General features: G+C 37.9%; 1 protein-coding gene across 1 annotated transcript; it reads left to right on the forward strand.

The window, feature by feature from the left end:
• The first annotated feature begins 436 nt into the window (after window positions 1-436).
• EMC7 (ER membrane protein complex subunit 7) lies at window positions 437-8093 on the forward strand. Its single transcript, XM_027717028.2, has 5 exons — window positions 437-717; window positions 2824-2943; window positions 4806-4944; window positions 5465-5545; window positions 7594-8093. Exons 1-5 carry the CDS (start codon window positions 452-454, stop codon window positions 7744-7746), a joined length of 759 nt encoding a protein of 252 aa, XP_027572829.1. The 5' UTR covers window positions 437-451; the 3' UTR covers window positions 7747-8093.
• The last annotated feature ends 6272 nt before the right edge of the window (window positions 8094-14365 follow it).

The following is a 14365-nucleotide window of genomic DNA, read 5'->3' on the forward strand; positions in this document are numbered from 1 at the left end:
GCTAAAAAAATGACAATTTAGGCCTTTATTTTATGATAAATTTTAATGTTTTGTAAGCTTGTTACATGTTTTCCCTAGAAAAAGCTCATTCCTCTTTGCATGATAACTATTAAGATTTAAAACTAAAACACCTTAAATAGATCCATTACCAAGGAACATACATCTACTTCTTAGACATTTATGTTCTTCAGGTTCACATTCTGCCATTCCACTTTTTGAGCAGCAAATTATCTTATCCTTTGTTTTTACTCACAATCCGAAAAAACAAAGGATCCTGCCCTGCCTTTCCAACGCGCGTGACGCGGGCTGTTGGATAAGCGCGTTGTGTTTGGGCAGATTGTGCAGCTTAAGCACCGCAGCTCAGCCGCGCCTCTGCCCCCGTCCCAGAGCTCCGGCCCGAGGGGCGGCTCCGGCGCCGCCCCGCCCTCTCCCTGGCGGGCGCAGGCGCACGATGGGGGCGCGGGCAGCGATGGCGGCGCGGAGCGGGAGCGGGGCCGGGGCGCTGTGCCTGGCGCTCCTCTGGCTGTCGGTCGCGCCGCTGCCTCGCGGCGCCTGCGGCTCGGAGCTCCTCGGGCCGGCGGAGGTGCCAGGCGGCGCGGGCCCCGGGGAGCGGTTTAAGATCGAGGGCCGGGCCGTGGTGCCTGGAGTGAAGCCGCAGGACTGGATCGCGGGGGCCCGGGTGCTGGTGGACGGGGAGGAGCACGTCGGCTTCCTGAAGTGAGCGGCGGGCGCGGCGGGGGTCGGGCCCCGCGGGGCGGCCCTGGCCGGGCGGCCCTGGCCAGACAGGGGCCGGCGGCAGGCTCGGCTCGGCCCGGCCCGGCCGTGGTGGGGCGGGAGCAGGGACAGGGCGGGGCGGCTCCTGCCAGGCACGGCCGTGTTCCCGTCAGCCGCGCACGGTTGTGGGATCGCGGGATCACAGGCTGCCGAGATGGGCTGCTGGAGTTACGCTGGCCCCGTACCTTGTAAGGGACTAGGAACGGCCAGGCCAGCAGTGCTGTAGGTTTTGGCCTCAGCCTTCTGCAGGCGTATCCAAACTGATGGCTCAGGCTGCTAGCGTTGTAGCGATCAAAAACATTGGAACAGAGTTATAAGTAAAAACAGTTCCAAAACAAAGAAAAACCCCAAACGCGTTTGCACTGTTTGGAGGACAGTGTTTATTCTCAGCTTCTCTTGGTGCAAATTCTACCACTTCGTTATAAGAACCTTAGCTTTGCTCAGAATTTACAAAATGTTTGTTGCAGTTGTGGTTCTGTGTTGTAGTACCCGTGAAAAACTTTCACTGTACTGGTGAAAGCCAGTTCAAGGGATGACTTTACTGCTTCACACAACATCATGCAAATGCAATTGGAAGTTGTAAAGAATCACATTATCCTATTCAGTCTCAGGTGGTAGTGGGTATATATAAACAAAGGATCTAGAGATTTTAAGACATAGAAAATGTCCTCAATTAAGAATGTCATAGTTTCAAAAGTAGAAGTTACCAAAACCATTCCAGTTATCAAAATAGGAAAACAATTATTTCGTATAGTAAAGTTGTTTTTCGAGTATTGCAAGAGTCGTTCTCTTGTATGAGCATTTTTATAAATCTGATTAGTTTCCTCAGTGAGGTAAAAATGGAACTTTTTTCTTCTAAAAAAGCCAGTACTGGATACCAGTATATGAAGTGAGAATTTGCTGTGTCATATGAATACATCTTTAGAAAAAAAATTAGGGGAATTTTTTTGAAGTGATACTGTAAAGAATGAAAAATTAGAAGGAAATTCCTAGGGAAACATCCTTCTAGCAATTGCCATATAAGATAGCGTAAGCATTCTTAGTGCTTCAAATCATCACATAAAAGTGGGAAGGTGCTTAATTGATGTGCATCTTTGAAAAAGAGCTGGTGTAAAGGGCATAAGGACAAAATTCTTTTTGAGAGTTCCCTTTTAAGAGGGTTTATTTATTTGTTTTTCTGATGCACGTTTCTAATGTGTCAGGTTTTATTGTGGTTTTTTCCCTTCGAACAACTTTTTTTTGTCTTAACTTTGAGTCTTATTTTTAGAAGAGAGATCATTGCTGTTGCTTTTAACACTAAGATTTTCTTACTGGAAACTTCTGGAAACACATAGGAGGAAAACTTCTGTACTTTTAAGACAACTGAAGCTGAAGCTTTCAAGTATCCTTTTAGTAATTTCACTGAATATTCAAGTTTCATATTTTAAAATAAAAGCCATCTGTATAAAAATCCCTTCTGTGTATATGTTCAGAGCTCTTAGTTTCCTTAGTGTTGTGACTGAGTTTTCCAGTGTGGGCTAGTTCTAAAGGGAGCAATTAAAATTAAACCCCTCTATTTCACAACAAAGGCACAAACTACTATTATTGTGCATTGCAAATCTTCCCTAATATCTACCCACACTATGTAGGATGTCAGTTTGGGGAGGGGGTTTGCTACCCGCAGAAGTGCTGAGGTAAACTTCATTGTATGTATTTCAGAAGGAGGAAAGAAGGTGTAAATTCCTTCTGCTGTTACTCGAATATGTGAAATGTAACTCCTTCAGATCTTTCTTGGGCTGTTGAATTGTTCTTCCAGCAAGACAATAACTTGAGGGCACAACAAAACCTTTAAGAAAACTAGTAATTTCTGCTACTGTTGTGGCGTTCATTGATGATCTTAAGGGGTTTGATATTGTGAGTGCTGAATGATTTAATTTTTCTTTTGGCCATTGTTATATTAATATTTATAATATAAAATGATAGTCTTACAACCTCTTTTAAAAAACGGGAAAGCATGCTGTCTTGTATGCTGGAGCATATTGAAATGTAGCGCAACTTACTGTTTTTCAGGACAGATGGAAGTTTTGTGGTTCATGATGTACCTTCAGGATCTTATGTAGTGGAAGTTATATCCCCTGCTCATAAATTTGAGCCTGTGCGAGTTGACATAACTTCAAAAGGCAAAATGAGGTAAGCCTTTCCTGATTTGCTTCTGTGTTGGTGTATTATGTGTTCCTGACAGCACAGTACAAGAATTAATGTAAACAGTGCTGTAGGTCTGATGTTCCATTTCAGAGCATACGTTTTAGCTTCTTTTAACATCACTTCTAGGAGCACGTTTCTTAAAATCCGAAGTCTGATCTCTTTCTTTCTTTTTATATTTATGGCCTTAAATAAGAGAAAATAGATTTTAAAAGTCTTTCTGTTTACTTTTATTATCTGCTTATGCAGCTATCCTGAAATAAAATCTGGGCATGAATCAGTTATCTGCTTTATCATTTGCCAGTACCTTTTTTTCCTTCTTCCGTATTCCATTTCTTTAATAAATGTTCTGTCAGGATTTGGCACAGTGAAACTTCAAAGTATTTCTGTTACATTCCCATAGGACACTTGTTACAGTTACTGGTTAATAGTAGTAGTTGCTAGCCTGCAGTATTTCTGTAGCATCATTAGCTTGTTTTTTATGTTATGGCAAGATGCGTTATACCAAACCACTCTAACTGTACACCTATAACTGCAAGCTATTCAGAAATACAGAAAAACTATATATCTGATGTAGTAAGGTGATTTTCCTTTAAATAAAGGTGTTTGTAGTTAATTTTTCTTTGTTCAGGCAGACATAGAGTTTCTTAACTTCATTATTGTCTTTTACAGTATCTTATAAAAGTTATCATTACATTTTAGAAATACAAACATCAGTATAAATATTCCAACAGTATATTTAAGGGAGGTTAAAAGTTGAAATCTCACTGAAAATGGTGCTTGTTTAATAATGGAACAATTTGTTTGAGCTTAGGTTTTTTCCAAACTTTATGTAATTTTTATTTTTATAGTTCGTTAGGCAATATCTTACTGGCAACAGTATGTAATAAATATGGACAAATAGACACAACAGTGTGTTTAACGTCACTCCTAGCACTGTTTGGGTATCTGAAGACTAGTAAGGTTACAAATTTGATGTAAAGTAAATCGCTAGGATATGTCTGCAGAGGAAAGTCGCAGTAGGCTTGCCATGTCTGCCAGTCAAACAGGTAGAAACTGTAATGAGGAATACAGCTGAGGAATCAGAGATGCATGAAAAACTGTGATACTTGAGGAAAATGTCAACAGGGCTTTTCTAGGGAACATTCTGCCTTAAAAAATTAATGTAATTCCTAGAAAGAGGAAAAAGAGTATTTGATAAGATCTACTTTAAAATCTCAAGTTTTGGAGAAAATATTTAGTCATAAGGTAGACGGGAAAGGCATTCTGTGGATGAGTATTTGATGAAAAATTCAGAAGGAATAATTCTCTTGTAATGAGCAGAAGCCATCCTTGGAGTTGCACTAAGGCAAGTAAATATTCATAAATCATGAAAAATGGGTCAAGAGTGACAAAGATGGTGGTAACTGAGTAACTATCTAAATACCAGGCCAAAATAAATAATGAGTGAAGAGCTATGGAAAAACCTGATAAAGTAATAAAGACTGAGATTCAGTATTGATAAATGCAAAGTAATGCACTTAGGCAAAAGGTATTAACTTCACGTACAAATAATTGATCCCTGAGCAAACTGGTTAAACCAGACTATAGTATGCAAAGCTGTATCTGTCTTTATACAGTGTAGTTTTTCTTGTTCATTACCAAGGTGACAAAAAATGGCTTGTTTTTGATTCCGTAAAAGATGCTGCTGAGAGGAACTGGTTTCTGAGAAGTGAAGCCTAATTGACAGTGCATAATTTTGTTTGTAGTCTATTATTAAAACTTTGTTTCGATTTTTTTTTTAAAATCATCTTTTATTTTGTTAAAGATTCTATGATTATATTTTCAATTACTCACATTTTGCTCATTAGAGCAAGATACGTGAATTACATCAAACCCTCTGAAGTTGTCAGGCTGCCATACCCACTGCAGATGAAATCTTCTGGACCACCTTCATACTTTATAAAGAGAGAATCTTGGGGATGGACAGATTTCCTCATGAACCCTATGGTACGTACAAGCAACACGCAAAGGTTAAAAGTATGCTAAGGATCCAAATACAGCTGTTTTTCAGAATACCAAGAATAAAGTAAATGAGAAAAGGTGTACACACTTTGCTCTTCCGAGAGGATTGTTTTATTTTTTTCATTTGCATACAAATAGAAAGTTTTTCTGTGACCTCTCCTTCCTTACGTACCCACTCTGTGAAAATAGCCTGTAGTCTGCTTCATTTGACAACATGATCTTGTTCTAATAATGTGGAGATCAACATGTTGCAGAATTGTAATGACAACAGTTTTAAGATATAACAACCATTTGCTTTATTGCAATAGATTTTGAAATCATATTATTTAAAGCACAATACTCCTTACCAGGTTTCTTTCCTGACAAATGGATTACCGTTACTGGGTTACTGACTCGGAATGCAGTGGTTCTAGAATTTGACTGTTTAGCTAAAGCTTTATGTTAGTATTTCTGAAAGTGTCTAGAGCAACCTAAGCTGAAAAAGTATTTCCTGCTTTCTGTGTAGGTGATGATGATGGTTCTTCCGTTACTGATATTTGTGCTTTTACCTAAAGTTGTCAACACCAGTGATCCTGATATGAGGCGGGTAAGTAGGTTCAGTTGATGCATACATAGAGACCAAAGATAATGAGATTTTAGCGTACAGAGAAGCAATAAAAACAAAACTGGACTTTTAAAGAGGTCTTAATGGGCATCATTTATTCAGTTAATGCAGTGTTGCTGTTCTAACATTTCCTGATTCATGAATTTGCTGTTAAACAGGACAACACAGAATTAAATTATTTGCCACAACTTTGAGGCTGTTACAGTATGAATGGTGTTTTCCAGACTTTCTTTAGAGTGATAATTTCTCAAAGGATTTTTTTTTTGTAAATTTTCAATATATTTTCGCACTCTATTTAAATCTGGCACTTTATTTTTAGACATCATTTAATAAGTGTGTATTGAGAAGAGTATGATTTGGGGTTCTCTTTCCCGTCAGGCTAAAGCACAGTTTACTATGTTAAATCCAGATGTCACAGTAGTGTATATGATACAGAGTCTTAATGTAGTCATTAAATTGCCTGATTTATTGTCCTTTCATCATGCAAAATGCCGAATAGCAGAAGGCTAGGACAAAATGGAGATTCAAGGTGTTTGCTAAATCTTTTCTTATTTTTAGAAGTATTCCTTGTCTGTCGTGGGTGGCTGTTTTTTGAAGGCTTGGTTAACTAAAAACGCCTTCTCCCCTAAATGACCAGTGTCTTCAGTAGTACTTTATAGGTGTCTGAATCTTTTTTTTTTTAATAAGTAATACCTATAAAAAGCATATCAGAGCTATGTAATGCTATTTTGGCTGTAATTTTCATTTAAAAACAGATACAAATATATGCTAGATATACATAGCATGTTCTTCAAACCAAGCTGAACTCTGGAAGTTGAATTTAAAAAAAAAATCACTTATTCCTTACTTTTTTCACTGGCCTGACACTGCTTACAGGCAGGCCATTCTGATGGTAATACCATCAGAACTTCTGATGATTTAGTTCTTATTAGCTGACCAATATGACTTGTTAAGGAGAAATTTTAAGTTGAAGGAATTTTGCTTGTAATTTAAATTATCTTTAAAGAGTAGGAAAAGGGAGTTTTTAAGAACTCAATTGTAGTGGTATTCTCTAGATGACCATGTATTAAATTGTTAAATGTATATCCAAATTCCATTTGTTTTTGGAGTGTATAGAGCTTGTATAATATTTTTCAAGTTAACTTGTTTTTTATTTATGGAATCAGCACAGTACTAGTCTGTGTAGAAATGATTAATGATTTAGTGACTGCCTGTTGTGGAGGCTTTAAGTGTAGATGTAGTGGGGATGCAATAGTAACAAAGTCTAGCAAAATGCCCTGAAACATATCATTCTGAATGGTAACTAGAAGAGCAAGGTGACAATCCCACATTAAATTGGCGATTGCTGTAAGCGTTATCCTATTGTGGATGTGCAGTTAAGCTGTTGTATGCACTTCAGGGGTGGTTTGTTTTGAAACATGCTAATTCATCTCATAGAACCACTACGCTAAATTCTAAAGTTACATTAAGCTTACCTGGATATATGGTCTCATTAAAATCCTTCTTTTCGTGAAGCAAAGAAAACTCACGTGCTGTACTGTAATAGTTTAATGTCAGAAAGTAGGGCAATGAAAATATCTAATCCCTTCAAACAGCGACAAAAATTTGTTAGATTTAGCATAAATAATACTAATTTGAAAACATCAAAGTGTGAATCTATGAAAGCACAGATCTGAAAATCTAAACAAAAGCTTAAATTTTAAAATGGAGGAAAGTAGTGTTGAAAATAATGACATTTTTTTCTTTAAGATTATTTTTTTGTCAGATGTTTGCCCTGTAAGACTGCTTAAGACATGGTTACCATTTTCCATACACCAGTGCTTTTAGTTTTGGGGTTTTATGTTTCTGTATGTAGCTGGGTGTTTGGCTGTGCTTGCATGAAAATATATAGCAATATGTACCTTGGAGGACTACAAATAGTGAAACAGTATTTTGGGAAAATTTGAAATCTTTCTGATACAATCAACTGATACCTTAACTACAGCCAGAATTGTTACAAGCTATTAAGATTATCTGATCTTTGCATGCAGGAAATGGAGCAATCAATGAACATGCTGAATTCCAACCATGAGCTGCCAGATGTGTCTGAATTCATGACAAGACTTTTCTCTTCAAAATCTTCCAGCAAGTCTGGTGGTAGCAGCAGTAAAGCAGGGAAAAGTAGTTCTGGAAAAAGGAGGTAGTTGAGTCTTCAGTTTGCACAACTGTTTGTTATGTGCTGTTGTGTTTATTTGTCCTGAAAGATCAAAAAGCCACTACTGTAAACTTTAACCAGGCAGAAAATCAGTATGCTACAATTGTAGTTTGTAGCTTTTTTTAAGACTGTTATAAGCTGTTTTGTACTTGACAGTAAGCAAAAGAGGACATGGCTTCAATACTGTATCTGTATAAAGTTACTGGTTATACTGAATTAACTATATTGTTCTGTAGAGAATTAAAATAAATTATATGATGTGCTTCACAGTAATGAATGTCTTAAGACAATGTATAAAAATATTTCAAAGATAATACAAGTGGAGTTCAGTCTTAAGATGTCTTTAATGTTTTACACTTGCTTGAGTTCTGAAATGAACAAATCACCCTTTCAAAATTGAGTTGTGGGTTTACTAAGTAGTTTGCTGTATCAGCTTGTCAGATGTTACATATAAAATAATTTTATGTTGTTTACTGCCTACACAATTTACACAACCACACAGTGGGTAAGGTTGGAAGGGACCACAGTGGGTCATCGGGTCCAAGCTCCCTGCTCAAGCAAGGTTGTCCTAGAACACGTGGCACAGAATTGCATCCAAATAGTTCTTGAATATCTGTAGTGAAGGAGACTCCACAACCTCTCTGGGTAATCTTTAGTTCAAAGACTTTCCACTTTGTATTGCCCAGTTTTATTCTGATCTACTTCCTGCTAAAAACTCTTTGGAAGGAAAAAAAAGCAAAGTATCTTTCATCAGAAAGTCTTTTAAGCTGTCCAGTTAATTATGAATCAAGGTATCTATATAACATGATGAATGTTTATCTTGGATCTTTTCTTTCTCAATCACATGTATCATTTCTGCAACATTTTTGCTTCTTACTGTTTTCTGCGTGCTGTGCTTTCATCTTATTGGTGATATGATTTGAGGCCAAATACAGAATTTTAAATGACTTGAAAATTAAATCATTTTAAAATGAAAGAAAAGAACTAAAAGTGTAGCAGGAAGATAAATCCCACTCATCTTTTAAATTATATTTCAAAGTATATGGCTGTTACTAAGTATGCTGAGTCACTTGCAAAACTTTGTTCTTGAGCATGCCTATGTGTTATGCAGTATCTTTTCAAGCTACCTGGTAACTTCAGAGAAAAGTAGAAACAATTGATTGTTTTCCACTAGCTGAACATTTGCAGAAAGTGACATCAATACCTGTCAAACCACATTAGCAACTTATAAGACCCCAGGCTCGCCCCACAAGCTCATCAAAGAGGTTTTACTCTAAAAATATACAAGGCTCAAAAAATCCACTCACTGGATTTATTAAAAGGGCCTTCAGGTCTTTTATACCTTGAGAGAGCGCACAGTAAAGGGTGCTGCACACGTTACTCAGCAGGTTAAATGACATGCTTTTACTGGAAAACTTTAAAAAATGAGGGAACTTGACAAAAGTTTAAAGGGCAACATTCAAACAAATTAAAGCATTTCACAAAGCAATGACTTAGCACCTGCTAGCCCATACAGCTTAGCAAAATCCAACCCATCCAGTTTTTAATTACCCAAATATCAAGAAAGGAGATTAGGAGAAGAAGTAAAGAAAGAGGGAGAAAAAGAGAGAATTACAGCTACCACCCCAGATCCAGCATAGATCCAGCTACCAGGAGTCCAGGAGATGGCAGGGTCACAGTCACACGATGGCTGCATGGTGCTGGTTTTATCTGCTCTGGCCCCCTGTGGCCACCCCTTCCAGGGAGGACTTCTGGCCCACTGGCCACTCTGGAGCATCGGAGTAGGGTGAGGGGCAGTGTTCCGGTGTGCCAGCCATTCTGGGGCTGGATCAGGGGCTCTGTGGGGTGTGGTTTGGGGCAGTGCTCACTGGTGTACCAGTGACTGACAGCTGCTCTGGGGCTGCTCAAGGAGGCTCCAAGGGGCTGGGGTATGGGGCAGGACACTATTCCACCTTGTTGAAATTCAACCTATTCCCTCCACCCCATTCCCTACACACTTGACTAAGTCCAAGCCAATAATTAATATAATGATCCTGTGTCTCACAACCATCCATGAATATATTTTATTCAGCATAAATGCTGTTCTCTTCCATTTTTACAATTGCTAACTTCTTAGGTAACAGTACTGTGCAGTGTCGGTAATGTATATCTGATTCCCAAAATGGGTTTAACATTTAACATTCACCTATAGTACACCTGAAGCAAAATCAATTCTAATACATTTATTTGTTGTGCCAAACACTTAGGAGAGGTATAAATTTTCTTAGAATACATACTTAGAAGTATGCTGTGAAACATAAAAGCTGCAAAAGAATAAGTACTCATTCATAGGATTAAGGCAGCTTTTAAGATGTTGGAGAAGAAATAACCCAATGATTTTGTGGACAACGAAGACTTCAGTCTTTGCACAGTAAGCTGCACAGTTTTGCTCCCTTTTTGTTTTGCTTGAATGGTCTTTTTGTTCCATGTATTAAGTAAAATATATTCAATGGTGACAAGAGAATATTTGGATATTCTTGCTGAAAGGATTTACTGAAATGAATGTCACGTTGCTTTGGTGGGGAAAAACAAGCAAGCAAACAACCTCTTTCAGAGTACCTTGCTGAAAATTTTTTATGAAAAACAGGGAGCAGTCTTTTGAAGATGGAGCATTTAGCATTGTTACTATGCTATCCTGAGAGTACAAGCCACAAGTCACTTTTGTTTAACAGCAGTTGGAATGACAATTGCATTAACTTGTTCTAAGCACAGTTTGTTTGGTAGTTAATAATCATAGTGATGCATTTTTCCATGTTAGGTAAGAACAGCAATATTTCTGCCTTCTTTCATTGTGTCTGTTCACATTCTTGATTCGTCTTCAAGGGAGAATGGAGATTTCAGGCCATGAAAAGATGAAAGTCTTTGTTAAATGTTCAGAGTAAAAAAGTTGACAGGAATTGTAAAGATCCTAGTAAAACTTTTAAAGGAGCATATGGAATATTAAACACTTCTCTTTTTCTTAGAACTTATATAAAGGTCCAGGCAGTTTCTTTGTGCATCAGGATCAGATGCAGTGTATCTCTCCTTTGCCTTCCTCCTCAGAAAATTCTCCCCGACTCTCAGAAACCTGTTATCTGAAAAATCCCAGCCCAAAAATCTTGTTACCTAATGTTGTTACCTGAATCTTGTACTTTATTCACCTCCTTTTCAGACACCTTTTTGATAAAGTAATTTGTAGAAGTCTGTTATTCTGCTGCTGAATTAATGCTAGTTACAACAGTACCATTTTTTCATTTTGTTTTATTTTAGAGCTGGAATCTGTCTGTCAAGTGAGCAAAGAGGTTCTATCTAGCCAGAGTGCCTTGGTCACTTAAAGTCACTTGGTCATTGTTGTGGTTTAACTTCAGCTGACGGCTCAGCTGCATACAGCTGCTCACTCACTTTCCTCTGTGGGATGGGGAAGAGAATCAGCAGGGTAAAAATGAGAATGCTTGTGGGTTGAGATAAAGTTTAATAGGGAAAGCAAAGTCTGCACATGCAGACAAAGCAAAACAAGGAATTCATTCACCACTACCCATGGGCAGGCAGGAGTTCAGTTATGCCCAGGACAGCAGGGCTCCATCATGCGTAATGGTTGCTTGGGAAGACAAGAACCATTGCTCTGCATGTACCCCCCTTCTTCCCACAGCTCTATAAACTGCGCATGAGGCCATATGGTGTGGGATATCCCTTTGGTCAGTTGGGGTCAGCTGTCCCAGTTGTGTGCCCTCCCAACTTCTTGTGCATCTCCAGTCCCCTCACTGGCAGGGTGGGGTGAGGAGCAGAAAAGCCCTTGGTCTGGGGGAGCACTGTGCGGCAGTAATAAAAATGTCCCTGTGTTATCAGCACTGTTTCCAGCACAAATCCTAAACATGGCCCCATACTAACTGCTGTGAAGGATATAACTGTCACTGCCAAAACCAGCACAGTCAATTAAAGTTGTAATGTGGTCTTGGGCTATCATAAATGCCACTAGGCAAAACTTACTTGATAGCTTTGCTGTTGTGGTTACTATTATAATGCAAGGTTTTCTTTCTGCAGAAAGTAAATATTTGTTACAGTTCAGTTTTTGTTTTCTTACTTACAGATTTTTAGTAGTCTTTCTTCTGTGTTAGGTCTGGCAACTCCATTTTCCTCAAAAAAAATGTAGCTGCTTTTTAGTGAGGCTATTTGAGATAAGGCAGACTGTATGTTGGAGCAACTGATACCTCAGAACAGAAAGTAAAGATTTACAGAATCTGCTTGGACTATAGACAAGCTGATTTCCTTATTGGCAAAAAGAGGAAGACTTCCTCTTCTTCGACGGGGTAACCCTGCTACCTTCTGACTACAAGTTCTGGTACAAGTTGTCAGGCTTTGTCATTCGTTGACTTAGCAAGAGAAGTTGGTTCATCTTTCTGCTAGATTTCTCTTACGTTTTAGAGAGTTAAATCAGCTCACAGAAGGATCAAAGAAATCCTAAGGCTAGCAGAAAGTAAGTGCCAGAAACATGCAGTCAGAGACAGGAATTCTCTGTTTCTGGCACTGAGTGTGCGTAATACAACAAACTCACTGCGTCTTAAGGATTTGTAGTTGAAGTGCTCATTTAGCTACATTCTGAATGAGTGGGCAACTCAGTTTATGACAGGCCATGTAGAAGGGAGAGGAGACATATTTTGCTGAAGTCTGTTTTAGCTATTAGTCATTTAAGATGGCCTGGAAGGTGTTTAGAACAGTTTGAAATAATTTTATCAATTACATCATCAAAGATGCTTACATTCTTCACATATGAAGAAAAAAATTAATGCATAACTATCTCACCTCACTGTTTTGAACAAAAAATATTTGTTGATGCTCTTTATCTTTTTGATGAAGTGGGGACGATAATGGCTCCATAAATGGGGTGTGCATTGCTTCACAGAGACAAGCTGGCTTGTGGTTAGGATTTGTGTTTGTGAAAAGGACTTTAGAATCAAGGCCTTAGGTCCTGATACAACTGTTGGACTTTGTGCAAATCATTTCTGATTTCTGTTTCAGTTTCTTGTGTGTGAGGTACGAGAAGCTTGTCTCATAGAAGTAGTTGTGAAGATAAATTTAGTAATGAATATTGGGTACTCAGATAGCATGGCTATGAGCTGACTGAAAAAAATCCAGTATGTAATCTTGTTAAAGAGTACCTTTGTTAAGCATTATTATGTAGCTCTTGATACGTATCTGTTAGAGCAACCCATTTCAGTAACCGCATGTCAAGATTTTCAAAGCAATCTAGGCAATTTTAAGTGCGTATCATTTTCCAACTTAGTGAAAAGTATATTAAATCACTAAGATCCATTTAAACATCTCCACCTGGGTGTTAATGGACCTTGAATTGCATAAAAGTCATGTGTGCTCAGTACCTCAAAGGGCAAAGTTTCTTTTACAGTTTGATAAAAGACCCTATTTTTAAAGGCTAACAGTGATAGCAATACCTTAAGGTACTAAAAGGATTTCACTTTCTTGTCTAAAACATCATGTCTGACCTTAATCCTGCTCCTATTAATAGTGAGTAAATAGTGAATTTGTATTCCTATAATTTTATGTTTCATTTGAAACCAATTTGAAAATAACCGATATAAAATATAAATAATAACAAATCCTTAGTTGTTTTCATTCTGATGTGTTAGAATGAAATATGGATACATATGGCTATATATTAGACTTATTTAACAAACTGAAGGAAAATACAAGTTGTTTACATCTACTGTTGATGGGCTAAGAAAGAACTTAAAATTTTGTATCAGTGGAAAAACAGATTTATTGAGGAAAGTATGTTGAAAGGTTAAAAAAATACATATGCACATTTTGCACATTCTTGGGCAGGAAAAGCACAAGATGCACCTATGGTACACATGTGGGACCTTGGGAAGGTCCTATTTAATAGGCTTAATTGTGGTCTGTATCTCTGTTAATTATCTCCCATGTCCAGTGAAGTTCTCTGATGATGTTTCATTTTGTAAAATACTTCAGGTATTTTACTAAACTGTAAGGAGAAAAATTTGGAGAAAGACCCCAAAGGTAGAAGAAAATTTAAACATTGCTGTCATGGCATATTTGACACAAATATTAAGGTTTGCAAAAAATTGTAGATGAAAAATATTTTTGTGATGTTCTACAGACATTTTTTTCTAGATGACCGTAGTGTTGGCAGTAGTGACAGCATATATGGACAAATGGTTATAAGTGAGCAAATCAACTGTAGTCACAGCTTTTAGGAGAGCACTGATTTCTGGTTTTGCATGTTACCCAGGTGAGTGAAGAAAAAGCTGTGATCCCATGTTTCTTTCCAGCTGGATAGGATTGCTGTACTATTCAAGAGATCAAGATCATCAGTCTTTCCCTCTATAACTACATAAAAACTGGGCACCCATTTAAGGCTCTTCCCTAAATCTTCCCAATCTAGCCAGCTTTCCCCCACTTAGTATAGGTTTCATTCTGTATAATAGTCTGCCAATAGACTTGTTAAATACATTATTATACTTTGAAGTGCCAAAAAGCAAGCAGTATCAATAGTGAAAAAAAAATTGAATTTCAAAAAGTCTTATGTCTTTCATCATTTCAGTGGCTGTGAAGAC

This window comes from Pipra filicauda, unplaced genomic scaffold (genome assembly GCF_003945595.2).
Source record: "Pipra filicauda isolate LSUMZ 115617 unplaced genomic scaffold, ASM394559v2 scaffold145_size1923396_pilon, whole genome shotgun sequence".
Classification (NCBI taxonomy): domain Eukaryota; kingdom Metazoa; phylum Chordata; class Aves; order Passeriformes; family Pipridae; genus Pipra; species Pipra filicauda.